Genomic DNA, 16,323 nt, shown 5'->3' with positions numbered 1-16,323 from the left:
AAAGACAAAGGTTTGGTTATGATTAGCATTCTTGGAAAAAACAACACAATTCTTCCTGATGACCTTCATTTTAATACATTGCTCCAGCTAAGTGATATAAAAAGTGGAATGTTCTTCCCTTCCAAAAAGCAGTTTTGTTTATGGACTTTTTGACCCTATAGATTATTTTGTTTTGTTGTTTAGATTTGTTTAGAATCTTGGCTCTATTAGTAGCCTTGAGATCTTGTAACTTTCCCTTGAGTAACCAGCAAATTTCCTGTAACATTCTTCAGTCTTTTTGAAGTCGATGAGTACAATTATAAGTTTTAATAGATGTAATAGCTGATAGATGAAGTATAACAACAACAGCAACAAAAAATCAGGTACTCACTCCTATCTTGTGAATTTAGCTAAATTTCCCTTAACTTTATTTTCTTTCAAGCTGATGGGAACTGGAGACTGTTTTGGCTGGAGCAGCTCCAGCATTTCCTAATAGGAGACCACCAGCTATTTTTCAGCAGACTCAGTTAACATCATGACATCTACATCTAAACTTAATTTTTGATCAAATGCTTGATAATGTGTTGTGGCTTTTTAACTATTTGACTCCTGTACTTGTATTGTCTTATTTCATAAAAATCTTGAACAAAATTACCTAGATTGACTTAGGAGGAGATTTTTATTCACACTTTGGTTTATTTTTTATATGGCTTCATGACCTGAACCCTTCAGTTCAGAAATCTGTATCTTTTAAACTATTTTCTTTCTGAATATGAACTCAACAGTAAGGGAAGTATGAATAGTCTAAAGTACTAATAGTGTAGAGATACTAAAAACAAAACCAAAAAACACACAAGGCTTTGGTTTTAACTGGTTTGGTAGGCTTCTCTGAGTACTTTAAAGTAAATGTACTTCCTTTATTTGGGGTGTTTGACTGCACTGGAATTACTCAGAAGGTGCTAAATGCTGTAGAAATTATATTTTATCAGAGCACTTGTGCATGCTTTCAATTAATTGAGTCTTTTTTTTTCTCTACATAAACAAATTACAGGTTTTGGATAAGATCCTTAGATGGGTTTTATGCAATATACAGAGTTGCTGTTCAGTAGCTTATGCAATCCTCTTCTATAACCCCTTTTTGCAGTTGCACTTAAATATGTATTTCAGTTGAGTTGCTAGTTATTAAATATCAGTACTTAATAAAAATCCCTCTTGTCTTTCATAACTCTTTTATTTCTTTTTTGATTCTGGTATTGAAAGTTTGAAGTTTAGAAATTTGAACTTTATCCTGTTACCTTGAAGTGCAACAGAACTAAAGGCAGATGAAAGAAATCACAATTTTTCTGGGTTGCTTCTTACGACTGGCACTGGAGGCAGCTGTGTAAAATGGAAAAATCTTAATTAACTTCTGTATAGTCTCAGATAAAATGTTGTTTATGCTTCTGCTGTAAGCAGAGACACTGAAATTAAAATGATCCTTTGTGTGAGAAACTAAAACTCAATTTTGCTTGTAGACTGTTTGGATGAGCTATAGGAAATGTTTGACACTGACTGTTAGCTGAAGTGGTAACTTGCTAGGGCACACCTGTTAAACCATGATTGAAAGCCTCTGGGATGTATGGGAAGTGTTCTTGAATGCAGTGACTGCTCAATCAGGTCCTTGAATCTTCTCACAGTGTGGAAGGGGAATATTGTACTTTTCCATAATACCAATTCTAACTGATCTGTATAACAAAAACATTATTTCTTCATCCTTCAGATGCTCTAGCTGTTGTCATAGAAGTTGCAAACCATGCCAATGACATCATGAAGCAGGGAGTAAGTATTATTTTTCTATTATTTAAAATGAGAGGAAAAAAAAAACAAACCACCACATGGATTCAAGGGCAATTTCTTATCTTTTTGCCTTCCTTTTCTCCCTGCAGGATAACTTTCAGAAACTCATGCAGATTCAGTACAGTTTAAATGGACACCATGAGATTGTACAGCCAGGAAGGGTAAGTCCTCCAGATGACATTAAAATGATTGTATAAAAGTGCAACATGAATGATATGCAACCAAAGTACAGAAGCTGACACATATTGAAGAGAAAAATGGTCCATCACTTAATCATTTGGTGTTGACAGTGAAATGAATACTGCCTCCCCATATGTATAATTTTGTTTATTTTGGGGAAAAAAAAATTATCTGATGAAAACTTGTGATTTTTAGAATATGATTTTCTGCCAAATCTTGCAGGCATTTTTTTCCCTCAACCTTAATGTTTTATTTGTTATGATTTCAAGCACAGTATAGAAAACCCATGCAGCTAATTGGTCTTTCTAGCTTTTAGAGAGAGGTAAAGATGAAGAGCCTTTTTCAGGAAGGGAACCATTGAATCCCAAAAGTCCTGCAGCAGTTCAGGTGTAAAAATTTAAAATAATAATAATAATAATAAAATGCATCAGCTGATTTGGACAGCTTGTGCCTTGAAAAGATAGGTCTTGAATTGCTTGTTTTAATTTGCTAGGTGTTTTTGAAAGAGGGAACGCTGATGAAGCTGTCTCGGAAGGTCATGCAGCCACGAATGTTTTTTCTGGTAAGAAGGTGTACATACTGCTCTGTGCCTAGTGACGGTGTAATTTTAAGTGGTTGAAAGGTTGTACCACAAATATAACTAACTAGTAACTTCAGATAGGGGGAAAAATGACCATTTGTTGCTGTTACACTTCCTCAGTCTAGTTTAGGGAGATAATCTGTTGCATATACAATAAGGTTTTAATAGAAAACAAGTTTCTTAATAAAAAGCACTGTTTTGACCAATGCTTGTTTAAAATTTGAGCAGGTTGTGAGAAGGAGTTATCTGACATATTGGGAAAACTACAACTACTACTCCATCCCAGTTAGTTACACCAGACTGTAAAACCTACGTTTCAGCTGCTCATACTGCACCCTTCCCTCCTTCCTCTTCTCCTTTGCTTCTATCCCAAGTGGAGCATAGCACTGAGCTGGAAATTAAGTGCTAGCTTCTTTTCCTGTTCCTGCTGCTGCTTTGTTTTGAAACCTTTTTGCCACTTCAACCTTTTGTTTCTTTCCTCTATTTAGACAGTAAAGCAACTGTTGCTGTATGTAATTTGTGGCATTATTGGCCCATGGTCTTGCCTGGAATCTGGCTTTTGGTTACTGTAGTACAAATATTTTCCTAGGCAGTCTCAAAGTACATATTCTAAGCTTGGAAGTGTCTTTCTTATGCTCTGGAGATTACTTTGTAGCACACAGAGCACTGATATATTAAGCAGTGATTTTCATAGATCATGTTATGAAGATGTAGTAAGGCTCATGAAACCGTTGATTATTTTGCAAAGAACCTCTTAGCAAAATCTCATGAGACAGTTCAGTCTTCAGGTCTGTGTTTATGTTCAATAAATGAAGTCTGGATCCACGCATTGAACAACACAGGAAATAAAACATCTTAATAGCTGTTCAGTAAGTGTATCAAATAAAGCCAAGTCTGGGAGAACAGCAAATAAACAGTAGATACAGATTTGAACTGGTTTTATTCATATGGGTAAGTTTGTCCATATAATCATAATAAATTGCTAATTTTAATTCTGCCATCTCCTAGTTTCTGGAATGTTTTTCTTTGTTGGAAGGGTTAATTCTAATATACTTTTAAAGTAGTTTGTTATACAATATAATTGTGTACACGAGAAACATTTCTGTCCTTTCTGAGAGGCTGTTCTTTGACATCTGTGCACTGTTTACTCATTGCCAAATGTATATTTACACAAGGAAAGATATAAATAGACACCTATTGTTATCTAAATTAATAACATGAAAATGTTTCTTGGGTTCTAAGTGGAATAATAGGATGTAGAAGATGTCCTTCTGGACAGTTGATCTTAGTGCTGTATGAATTTTATATTTTCTGTAAAATGCATCTGATATTATCAGTCTCTAAACAGTCTTTAGTCACTAAAAAGCATTGCTTCTGCATTACAGTTCAATGATGCCCTGTTGTATACTACTCCAGTTCAGTCAGGGATGTATAAACTCAACAACATGCTGTCACTGGCTGGAATGAAGGTAAGTCACTTGCTAAAATAAGTATTTCTCTAAATGTATTTAAACTGAGGTCTGAAGTTTTCGAAAGGTAGCTGTGTTTATTGTTGGAAAGTGGTGCTAAAAATGATTATGTTACAGAGCAGTCCTGCAGGCATACAGTTTCTTGCATAATATTGTCTGTGGGATTACTGTCTATGTTTTCCTAAACAACTCTGTCACAGCATCATCTTACATGCCTTTCTGGCCTGCTCAGAAGTAGGCAAGACTACTTCTGGTTTTGTATTAAACTGCTTAGCTTTTGCCTTGCAAATGCTTTTTCTTGTCCACACCCAGAGATTAGGTATCTCTGTCTGATAACTTTCATCTGGTCAATCCATGGTTTATAGAGATCTGTTAACCGCAAGGGAAGATATGGCTTTTGTTTCTGAGCCTTTGTGAAAAACACCAGAATTAAATCCCGAGCCCCTCTGGGTAGTGACAAGCAGTATGCATGCCACTTATTGACATGGTCCCTGACATGACAGTTGCTGGGAGAAACAAAGTATCGCCTCGGGAATCAAGTATCTCATGTATTTCATCTCTGGTCCTGTCAGGGAAGAGCACCACATCCAGCTAGAGCACAGATCTGGCACCCAGGCCTGAGCTTTCACAGGCGGGGCTGCAGCCTCTCTTCTGCCAGCAGATGTCTTGGGGTGGCTCAGAACCACTCAACTTCCAAAATCCTCTGTGTTTGAAATGTGGTAGCTCGAAAGGATCACCAGGGCAGTCTAGCCCATGGAGATATGGGGCAGATGCCCATTGTGGAGCACACCAGTGGCCTACATTTTTGTGCTGCAGTCCGCTTTTTTGCATAGTTGTTGAAGCTTACAAGGCATGGTGAAGCACAGTGGGAAGTGTCTGGTAGCTGTTGAGCTTCATTCCCCTGTACACCTCCAGTGTATGGTGCTAAAGTGAAGTAAAATGGTGGGCTCTGTGTAATTGTACTGCAGCTGAGCACTACAGACTGCTGTATGTTCTCCTCACTGTGAGATCTTCTCTCTAATTTACCCCTTCTACAGTAAAAATCTAAGAGACCTTGCAATAAATAAAAATAAAGCAGCATAAATGTACCGTGTCAATTTGAATATACATTTTTCTTTCTCAAATGAAGGTTAAAAAGCCAACCCAGGAAGCTTATCAGAACGAACTGAACATAGAAAGTGTAGAGAGATCCTTCATTCTTTCAGCAAGGTGAGTCTCACAAATTAATGATTTTAAAAGTATGTGATTTCAAACAGATCTCCTAAGCTTTTTATTTAAGATCTTCATAGCTTGTTTTGCACTTACATAATGAAAAGTGACTTCTGGCTAGAATTACTACAGAAGAATAGAGACAATGACATATGGATTTCTGGAAATAAAGTAGGCTTTGTTCCAATTTGCTTTTGTTCATATTTAAAATTTGATTTGGAATATTTAGTCTTTTTTTAATGGGCTGGCAGAAAGGAAGCCTGTTTGTATATAATCAGTTTCACAGATATCACGTGAATTTGTAGTCTGTAATACAGTTCACTCTGACCTGTAAGGAAGACTGCATGTTGTAAAGAGAGATAAAATCACAAAATCTATAGTAAATGTGGCTGGTTTTGAGCAATTTGGGCTTAAGGCTGCAGCTGATAGGGGTTTTGCTGTCCTCAGGAGAGTTAACTGTTAATCAGATTGAACAAAACTGTTGATTTTTCTTCCTCTTTAGCTTAGCTACACCTTTAAAAACTTCTAGTAAATTGAAATATTATCCTCTTACTGCCTTTCTTTGAGAGGAACAAGAATTAAAATTAAGTTTCACTTCAATTTATTTTAGACTTTTCTCTATTTTTTTTTTCCCCCAGAGTTACTGATATTCTCTGTCAGTGCATTAGCAGGACAGGATATGAGGCATAACAATACATTTTGACATTATTTTTAACAGATATAAATTGGAAGGAGTCATTGTGGTCAGTCATCTAGCTAAAATAACAGTGCAATTGAGATAAGAAATGGATCTCAGTGAAGTACAGAATGGAACATGAAATTATAGAAATGTCAGGAGTTGCAGAAATGGTGTTTGTCTTTACCAGAACAATAAATTCTCCATGTAACATGCACTAAAATGGAGCTGTTCTGGTCTGCCTTCACTAAGCTGCCTCTAACAAAGACCTAGTTTTGTGGATTGTTGTTTTTACTGCATTTGAATTGGAGTTTGATATGGTCTGTCACTTGTGACAGTGCTGATATCAATGAATAAAGACATGTTTTCTCTTTTATTCAGCAAAGCTGAGCAAGGGCAGACTGCTGCTTTCTGTGTGACCTTGTAAATACTGACATTAGGATGTCTGCTCAGAGATAGCAGTATCGTTAGCTGAGGGGTAGACCAAGGTTAACCTTGTCAGAGTAGCCAGAGGAAGCAGCTCAATTGTGTCTGAGCAGTAGTTATTTATAACAGGCTGGAAAGGAGTATTTATGCATTTTCAAAAACAAAAATGCTTCTTATGATTCTTTTGCACATTGGGAATAAGATACATTTCATAGTTTAGAGTATGGTTCTGTACTGCTATCTTGTGAGCTGGTCTGTGCTGCTTAGGTGCCTTGGTGACTGGGTGTTGCAAAAATACATAGATATTTGTGGGATTGTAGTAGCTTGTGTGTTTTTATCTCTGCATGACTTGAAACATTTCTACTTCAGAGTTATTAAAAAGTAATGTAAAAAGATTAATTGGAACTTGTGAAAAGACTATCATCTTGAAATACAACCTATGTATTGTCTACAAAACAGGATAACCTCTTCTTTCTGAGGATCTGATTAATTGTTAGATTAAAAGTAACTCCTACAAAATACATGCTGGTGCATGGGGCAAAACCCATAACGTTCCTATCACTCTGAGTGTCATTTGTGACGTGCTTTGTCCTTGAAATTACTGGAATTACCCTCATGTTACCAACTAAAGCTGCTCTGACTTACTCTTTCTTTTTTAGTGTTGTTAACCTTGCATCTTTGGAGAACATTCATCTCTGTTATTTTTATACTTACTGGAAATGGTGTGTGCAAGAGCCCAAAGTTACACAACCGTGACAGAGAGAGGTTGCATTTGCTTGGGGTGAAAGAGAAGTTGGGGGATCCAGGTATAGATGAGGATTTTTGTCTGTCTGAAAGCAAAACCTGAGTTTGCTGTGGTATAGGAGGGAAACAAGTGAAAAAATACTAGCAGTAGGTTTTTGCATATGTTTATGACACTGTTCCTATTGATAAATAGTGCAGATGTAGAGAATCAGTATCTTGTTAATACAGACTGCATCTTCCCTTTGATACCTCATCCTAACAGCTTCTTGGCTCCTATGCAGTAAAAATCTCAGTTACAAAACCATAGAAGAGATTTTGAAATGTTTCTGGGGGCAGAGTTGGGGGAGAGGAGCAATTATGCTGGTGAAAAAAATGCTAGTAATAACATGTAAGCCAGTTAAATCAGAAACATAGATTAATGCCTAACAACAGTCTTTCTTGCTTCAGGTTTGGTTTTGCTGGCTGCATTAGCGTTCTGCTTTATCTAGTCTGGGTTGAGGCTTCAATTTTCTTGGGTTGTCCATAGGGATATGGATTGTTTTGCATGGTACAATGCGGTATTGTACTGGCAATCTCTTAATTATAAAAACAAGTTAGTGCATCTGCATGATAAAGCACTGTGCAGAAGTAAAGCTCGGGTCCTGAAAACAACAGTCATGCCAGCCTGACGTGGTCTGAGGCCAGCTGGCCTGTCTCCTGCAATAAGGCTAGCTAACAGCCACCCCAGGCAGAGAGCTGTATTCCCCGCTTAACATAAGGATAGCTCATGCAAGTCTAGCTCAGCTGTGAGAGGTGCCCTGGGGCTCCGAGCCTGCAAACAACAGGGCCTGTCCTCCTCTGAGCCCTCCTGGGACCACCTAACAGCTTGGCTGCATTGAGCAGCTGCGACTGTGCTCCTCACACACACGGCTGCCAGAGACAGACATTGCTGGGGCTCTCTGCAGTCCATTTCAGATTTCTGCTGGTTTATTAGCTAAAATCTTAAACGTAACTAGGTAAGCAAAGCTAAGAGAACTCTGTGATTTTAGTGAACAAACCACTTTTGGAAGGATCCGACAGCCGCGGGATCTGCAGCAAGGGAAGTGGCAGAGCTGTGCAGCTGGGGGAGGGCTGGCAGGGACAGCAGAGGAAACGCTGCCTTTTTTTGCTGCTGGAAACCTTTACATCAGTTTGGTTGCTGAGGGAGACACCTTTTGCTCTCAAGCTCTGGAGTGTTATAAACAACCCTAAAGGCTCACACCAGCAGACCTACCAAGTGCAAGCTCCCTAATAAAATGTTAGGGCCTAAGCCATGTAGCTCACTGTGTGAGCAGCCCCATCTGTAACAATCCCCACATGACTGGGGGATGCTTAATCTCCAACACCGAACCAACTCTAATTATTTAATAATAGTTTTAAGAACTTAATTAAATGTAACCATATTTTGAAAAAGCCAAAGGAGTTGATTGGAATTAAGAATGTTATGTAGCTGATGCATGCCAGTCCTTCCTACCGGATGAGGAAACAAGGGTAAATAAACTGAACAAAATGTTCCACTCAGAGTGTGAGATATTAGGACAGACAATAATACATTGCTTTGCCCTTGCTTGTATCTTATTTCCTCTCCTTTTGTTCTGATTTTATTGCTGTGTGTACTAGATCGTGTTTTCCTTTGTGCCTCACGGGCTTCTCCTGTGTTTGCCACATCAGATTTGTCCACTCTGATTCTATTCAGTACCCAATTTCATCCAGTTCAAAACCTCAGCTCAAAATATTTTCCTTAATGTTTCAGAAATGATCAAAGCTTCCAATTTCACCTACAGTAACCATTAAATAATAGCTAGTGGGTGTTGCACACCTCAATCATTGCTTTCCTTTTTTTTTTCTAACTGTCTTTTTTAGGTATGCATCATGTTAAACTTCTTGGTTTAAAGAAGAATAGTAATTTATGTGAAACTTAAAGAAGTGGGGAATAGAAAATATCATTGGTAACAACTTCTGGTTTAGATTTCAGCAGCCCTTTCTAAGCTGGCACTGCATCTTAAACAAGCAGTCTAACAATTCCTCAGCCGCAAACTGCTCCTTCCTCCCTCCAGGCCCCCTCTCCTTTGTGCTGGCACAAGCAATTGTTTAGCTGTGAGATGAGCCCTGTTGGCAAATTGATCCTGAGAAGGGCTGGTCAATTCCTTGCTTCAGTACGAATTTGTTTCCAAGTCCAGTTCACTGCACAGAGCCCACTCTGTGGCCCCGTGTGTGTTCTGGCGCAGGGCAGAAAATAAAACCTAGGGGCTGAAAGGTAACCCGCACTTTGCCGCAGCAAAATGGGTTTGTATTATATGCAAGTGGTCTGCCCACAGCCTCAGGAAGTACTGCAGGGTAAAGAGATGCAGGAAGCTCATCGGACAGAGAACCTTTTCTCTCTTTGGGCTAGCTAATCCAATGGAAAATTTTGGAAAAGAAAATAATATATATTTTTGGAAACAGCATAATTATTAGACTTCATAGGAACAAACTGTCAGGACTATGAAGCTGGGTAATAAACTGCATTTTTTTAGGGAAGAATGTTGGAGTTTTACAGGAGTAGGTATAACATACTGCACCAGGGAGGAATGCTTGCTGAAATTTCGGATTCCCTCTTATGAGGAAGGCCCCGTGCCTGTGTTCTTGGGAGTACCATTTACACGAGTGGTAGTCAAGCTGTTCATGGGTCTGTGGTGGAGGAGGAGGTGGAAATAACAACGTCAAACCTTGAAACAATCATATGCTATTTTGGGAGGAGGAAAAGGAAAGAAGGAATCCATGTTATGACAACAGATACAGAATCTGTTTAATATTAACACAAGTAACTGACACCATGCAGTGTATATAATTTATAAAGGGTAATACGAGTTTCAACAGGAACTAGAGACAGTCTATAAAACTGAGAAACTGCAAGAGTTAAATCAATGTGTAATAAAGCTAATGGAATCTGAATCAACACTCACTTCTTAGCTTTAAATGCTAATAATGTATTGATTCTTTTAAATTATATTTTTTTTACCCCAACAGTTCTGCCACAGAAAGAGATGAATGGTTAGAAGCTATCTCCAGGTCAATTGAAGAATATACAAAAAAGAGAATCACATTCAATCCTAGCAAAAGTCTTGAAGAGGTATATCACAGTGTTGTTACTGTTTTGTTTCCTTTTTAAATATAAAATTTCCCAGCAGATGTCTAGAGACGCAAGAGGCATTTCATGATGAATAGCAAAACAGAATAGTAATTGATAAGAGAACAGGTGATGATAGAATAGAATGTTTCATAACGTTATCTACTTCAGAAATTTAAAATGACTTCCAAAAATCCAAACCAGTTTTCTCAATTCTTTCTGTAACCCTGAGAACAGAAAGATGATATGAGAACATTTTAAAGCATAGCAGCTATCTATATAAATAGGTTGGTAAAGCTTGGTAGTCACACAGTTTTTTTGAACTAATTAAATACAGCTCTGTCATTAGGCTTGCTTTATAGTGGTCACCAGTGTGAAATAGTAGATGACATTTAAGACCATGACATTTTATCAGAGAGGGCTTTCCAGTGTTATTAGAGTTAACGTATAATCACTAATAAGTGTTTACCTTATTTTTAATCTCTGAATATAATGGTATTCTGCCTGTGTTCTCTTAGGCAGATCCAGAGAAGCAGGAAGAAGATAGCCCACTAGGATCAAAAGCTCCTATCTGGATTCCTGATACTAGAGCCACTATGTGCATGATCTGTACAAGTGAATTCACGTTGACGTGGAGAAGGCATCACTGCAGGGCATGTGGAAAGGTTGGGCAATTTTGTAATTACCTTTTCTGTTAGTCATTCCAGTTCTTTGTATGACAAATACAGACTGGTTGCACCACGGCTACTGTTTCAGGGAACACTGTACTATGAAACAATTGTATGGATCAAAAGCAGCATGCTTTTTAGGGTAAAGTGTTTTGAGTGACCAATTAACCTGGTACGTGATACTTATTTTGCATTTGGGGATATTATTTATGTTTGTCTCCTGCTTCTGCAATTGTGTAGTACAAACCAAGAACATTAGTTGAAATGTTCAAAATGTCTTCCTCACTATTTTTTAAGATAAATAATGAACTTTTTTTTTAAGTTTGTACCGAATTTATTTTATATTTATCTCTTATGAAATGCAGGCATATCTAATGATCCTTTGTTTTCTTGTGTTAACAAAATGGGAATACACAATTCAACGTAGTTCAGCTATCTGTTTTGCAGAAATTTTTCAAAAGTGTAAGGACTACTTTTAGTTATTCCTTTTAAAAGCTTCTGAATGTAATAGTTAAGTAACACAGTATGCTTAGTCCACTCTTCATGGTTTATTAACAATGATTTATGACTTGTGTAATTGAGTGTTTTTTTTCCTTTTTTTTTATAGTTTAAAGGAGGAAAGAGCAGCATGTTGAACATAAGAACAAGCCAAGGCATTAAACCATTTTCAGTGTAAAACAGTGGTTCTAAAATAGAGGTTCTGTTATGGGCTTAACTACTGAAGCAAATATCTTCGAGCATTTACAGGTGATTTACAGGTGCATATCATGTATAGTAACGGGCTGTAATGCATTTATTTGTTTCCAGATTGTCTGTCAAGCTTGCTCATCAAATAAACATGGTTTAGATTATATGAAAAACCAGCCAGCAAGAGTATGTGATCATTGCTTCAGAGAGCTACAAAAACAAGGTAAAGAAAATCTGCGCAAACTGTCTCATTTCTACGCCCCATTTTAACATAATATGAGTGTGCCTCATCTTTACTGCTGGATTTAAGTGCCTAGTTCTTCTAGGGCCTGAAAGGCTATAGCCATCTGAGGTTGGAGGTTACAGCACCTCCCAGTGAGGTGGGTGCCCAGTCCCATCTCTCTTTTGAGATAAATTGTTGTATTCAAAGGCTTGAGCATAGGTTACACAAATAAGGCATGAACATGGAGTGAAACAGTTTGCTGCCCACCCCTCTGGCAAAAGCGCCAGGTCAACGCAAGCTTTCAATGGTGTCTGAGGAAATCAGTGATGCCCTAGTGAAACACACAAGCCATGGCTTCCAGCATGCTGGTAGTGTCAGTTGTTATGGGGAAGTGGGAAGCAGCATCTCCAATCCTCTGAGTGGGTGTGGGAGCCTGTGAAGCTGGATGGGGCAGGTGGATTGCCTGGGCTGCATGCAGGTCTTTGCATTGGGCACTAGAGGCTGCTGTGCTGCAGGCAATTACAGGTCCTTCTCTCTGGGAAAATTGCTGCTGAGCAGGTGCGGTACAGCTGGCAACCCAATCACTTTTCTGTTCTGCTTGTTTCGAGCCTCCCATGTTCAGGGACAACTCAAGAGGGGGGTTAATGAAGCTTAGGGCAGCCCTCCTCCTTCCAGGCTGGGCTGGAAAATAGAAGTGTGTGTCCATGGAAAGAGGGGTTTTAAAAGAGTTAAGCATTGCAGAAGTCTTCCAAGAGAAGTGAAGAACTACCAACTGCTGTGGAGAAAAGCATAGCACATGTTCTGGAGATGGGAATGAGCTAGAACCATGTGTCAGTGAGGAAGCATAATGCTGGAAGAGAAGCCCTACAGCATCCATGCCATCCATACTGGGGAAAGAAAAAGATTTTAAAAAAGGCAGAAGATACCAGATATAGAGAATTGGAAGACAAAGTGTTGAGGAACGGAGGTAAAATACAGACTTAGCTGCAAAGGACTTCCCTTAAAAACTTGGTGTGTTTTTTAAGACTTGAAGTTTTACTCTGCATGGGGGCAAAGGCATATCACATCAACAAAACAGACTTTGGAAACAAGCAAGACCAATCTGTTTAGTTTTATTTATTTTTTTTTCTTCCTGATGTGGGTTTGGGGATTCTAACTCATGGTGTTGATGATAATACTGAAAAGTTAATTCAACACTGAATTTAATGTGATTAGGTGTTACATTTGACACACTGTAATCAGAATACAATATCAGCTGATTTTTTTAGCAAATAGTCCAAGAATCATTGCTTCTGTATATCCATCTGTTATATGGAAGCAATATATTCATCCTATGCATTTCAGATAACCAATGCACTCCTAAAAGCGGATCTCCAGTCAACCATAAATCTCCATCAAGTGCCTTGTCTACAGTATTACAAAGTATTCCCTCTGGAAGAAAGCAGAAAAAAATTCCTGCAGCTCTCAAAGAAGTAAGTGCTTTATTGATCAAAAGTCATTATCAATGTTAACAACAGAAAATAATTCCATATATTAACTGTCTTTAAAATCCAAAGTCAAAAGTCACTTTTAACAGTGATTTGGGCCTCAATTTTACATCGACAGGATCCTCAGCTATGGAGCTATAAACTACATGCACACATATGGAGCATATAAACTGCATAAGACTGTGATTTAGATAGTCTGGAATTGTAATTTCTTTCTTGCTTCCCTGTGTTTCAAAGAAGTGTGATTTATCTCTGCACCAAGAGTAATTTAGAAGACTCCCACACCAACTCATCTGTCAGCTTACAATTAGAAAATATAGAGCTAAACTGCCAGCCTACATTGGAGGTCTTGGGAATGGGAGGAAGTAATTTGCCTTCTTATATAGGAACGTGTGTTTTGCAGATGTGTATGGGTCTCAGTGTTTCAGCCCTCTCATCCTGTTGCATCCAATTTAAGTTCCAATTCTTAGTGACTGCAGAAAGCTCTCTTCCAGGCAGAGAGATGGTGGCCAATGAAATTGTTTTTCTTTCAGCCATCTGAATTAATTACCAATATTAACTTGAGATGAGGATGGAATTTGTCTTTGACAGGACAGGGTTCTGAAGGTCTGTTTTTAAAAAATCTGTACTGGAAAAACCTGGAAAAATGTATACATCCTCTTGGGTTTCTTTTCATTTCAGGTTTCAGCAAATACAGAAGACTCTACAATGAGTGGCTACTTACACAGATCTAAGGGCAGTAAGAAACCATGGAAACACCTATGGTTTGTTATAAAAAACAAGGTGCTATACACATACGCTGCTAGTGAGGTAAGAATTGACCTCTTAGAAATCAAATATCCAGTGATAATACTGTATTTGTAACAATCGTTTATTTTTATCACCTAGAAACAGGCTATAAAGTTAGATCACCTAATAATAATTGATCTGATTGCAATATAGTATTTTGAAGAGGCACAGTGAGCTTGGGCTCACACTGATAAAGCTGTGGTTTCTAATTCAAGACTTAGCTTTGAGTACCTCTGCACTGCACACCATTGCACAGTTATAGGGATGTTCTGAGTCAGTTGAATAAATGGGGATGTGTTTAGATGCAGCACACTGGAAGAGTGGCAAAGCCAACATTATAAAACATTATAAAAGCATCTAGAAATACCTTGTTTTGTAGTTCCATAAGGTATTTTGAATGCGTGGAAAGAGAGCAAACTAAATCTATTGACTTCTCCTCAGACCGTCTCCTCCAGCCTGGAGTTATTTAATAAACAATGCTGCAGCAGAAAATAAGAAACGCGTCTTACCTAATGGCATTTGCTTATTTATTTAGAATGTTTAGTTCTACTGCAGTATGGAATAATGGAATAGTCTAACCAATATATATAAACTCTGTCCATCCCAGCTTGTGCTGAGGATGCTGTAGTTTTATCAAGTAGGGCTGGAAGATCTTTTAAAATTATTTTTATTTTTTATTTTTTTTATTAGAAGTTATAGCTTGATTTTACTCTTGAAAGCTGTAATATACAAACCCTCTGTTTGAAGGTATTGCCATCCCTCACTTTTGTTAAAAATGGTAAGGCCCAACTTATTCTGACTACATAAAGAATTACTCTTCACCCCCCACTCCAGTCCTACTCAGTATTTTTTTCTGATTTGAGGGGGCATTTGTGTTCAGACCTGCTACTGGGTTGCAGTGCTCCTGTGCCAACCTTTATTTTAGCACTTCTGAACTATGTCCAGAGCCTGTGATGTTACTCCCACTAGAATATTGGCAACAGTAAATAACCAAGTAGTTCTAAGAATATCATAATTATGTGCAAAGTAATCCCTTTTGCACAGATTTGAAAAAACAAAACAAATAAAAATAACTAAAATTTAATTTAAAAAAAACAACAAACAAAACAAAACATTTTAAAGCATTGTCTCTCTTCTGACAGTCAAAAAGGAAACCTCAGCAGCAACTGTGAAGACAGGCATATTAGGCCATGGCAGTCACCTTAAACTGTCTTTTGCTTGGCTTCCCCTGAGACACCAGCCTTCCAGAGTAGCTTCAATTTGCAGCTAACCATTACAAAATTAGCTCTTTCCAATTTTCTTTAAACTGAGAAATATCCGTCCTTCTTTTTCATTCATTCCAGCAAGGCGGTTATTTGGAGAGAGTCTCAGGGGCAAGTGTGGTGACTGGTCCAACATAGTCTTAGCCAGGAAATCCCACTTAAGCCACTTTCAATGATGCCAAGTGATACAACAATTAGCGTTCAAAAGAGCACTTTATGAGGCATAAGGACATAGATAGGAAGATAGATTGCCTTACTTGACTGTTTTCCAACTTTAAGGAATGCTGTTTTCATAGGATACTGCCATTTTAGTGTTAAGGCCATTACCAAAGTCTTCACTTGATGTATCAGTGTCTGTGCACATTCTTTGATTATTTTCTGTATACATTACACATAGAGTAAGGTCCTGCAGAAACCTTGCAAGACCTTGCCTAATTACAAAAGAATATTTTGGAAATTGCACAGGATGAAAATATTTCGTTTCCCCAAAATGCTACACACTGTCTTTATTAATCAAAAGATAAGAGCATTGAAAAAGGAAGTAATTGAGATGAATGAGAAAGGCAAAAGGCTGCATTTTAGCCATGTTTTGAAATTAAATGAAGAGAAGCTAAAAGGCATAGGTTCTGTTCTTACTCTTTTCCTAGCCAATCACTTTTGAACACTGAGCAACTTCTTTTTTTCCATCCATTTAACTTTCAGCATCAGAAAGCAAAATAAGTTTAGCCATCTGGAGTGAGACTACAGTACTTGAGACCATTAGCTACATCCATTGCTCCTCCTTCTAGCATACTTAATGCAGCTAAGAGCATCTCATGTCCCTCTTAAGACATGAAAACTTACTAAGGTTGTTGGTGGAGTGAGTATTAGGCTATATGGACTTTTGGTTTGCAGCCAGATGGTGCCTGATCTTATGATATATGAGGTCCTTTCCGAGCAGAATGATGAGATTATACAGTGACAGACAAGGTAGATGCTATA

At 38.0% G+C, this 16,323-nt stretch overlaps 1 protein-coding gene across 1 annotated transcript in view; it reads left to right on the top strand.

The window, feature by feature from the left end:
* FGD6 (FYVE, RhoGEF and PH domain containing 6) overlaps positions 1–16,323 on the top strand; it is a 70,141-nt gene that overhangs the window by 47,527 nt on the left and 6,291 nt on the right. Inside the window, exons 10-19 of the mRNA XM_068668561.1 lie at positions 1,739–1,797; positions 1,905–1,976; positions 2,489–2,557; positions 3,961–4,044; positions 5,174–5,253; positions 10,127–10,229; positions 10,745–10,891; positions 11,702–11,804; positions 13,149–13,276; positions 13,973–14,101. Coding sequence (XP_068524662.1) covers positions 1,739–1,797; positions 1,905–1,976; positions 2,489–2,557; positions 3,961–4,044; positions 5,174–5,253; positions 10,127–10,229; positions 10,745–10,891; positions 11,702–11,804; positions 13,149–13,276; positions 13,973–14,101 — 974 coding nt within the window. The remainder of the gene's footprint in view (positions 1–1,738; positions 1,798–1,904; positions 1,977–2,488; positions 2,558–3,960; positions 4,045–5,173; positions 5,254–10,126; positions 10,230–10,744; positions 10,892–11,701; positions 11,805–13,148; positions 13,277–13,972; positions 14,102–16,323) is intronic.

Source organism: Anas acuta, chromosome 1, assembly GCF_963932015.1.
Source record: "Anas acuta chromosome 1, bAnaAcu1.1, whole genome shotgun sequence".
Classification (NCBI taxonomy): domain Eukaryota; kingdom Metazoa; phylum Chordata; class Aves; order Anseriformes; family Anatidae; genus Anas; species Anas acuta.
This window is presented reverse-complemented; position numbering and strand designations above follow the sequence as displayed.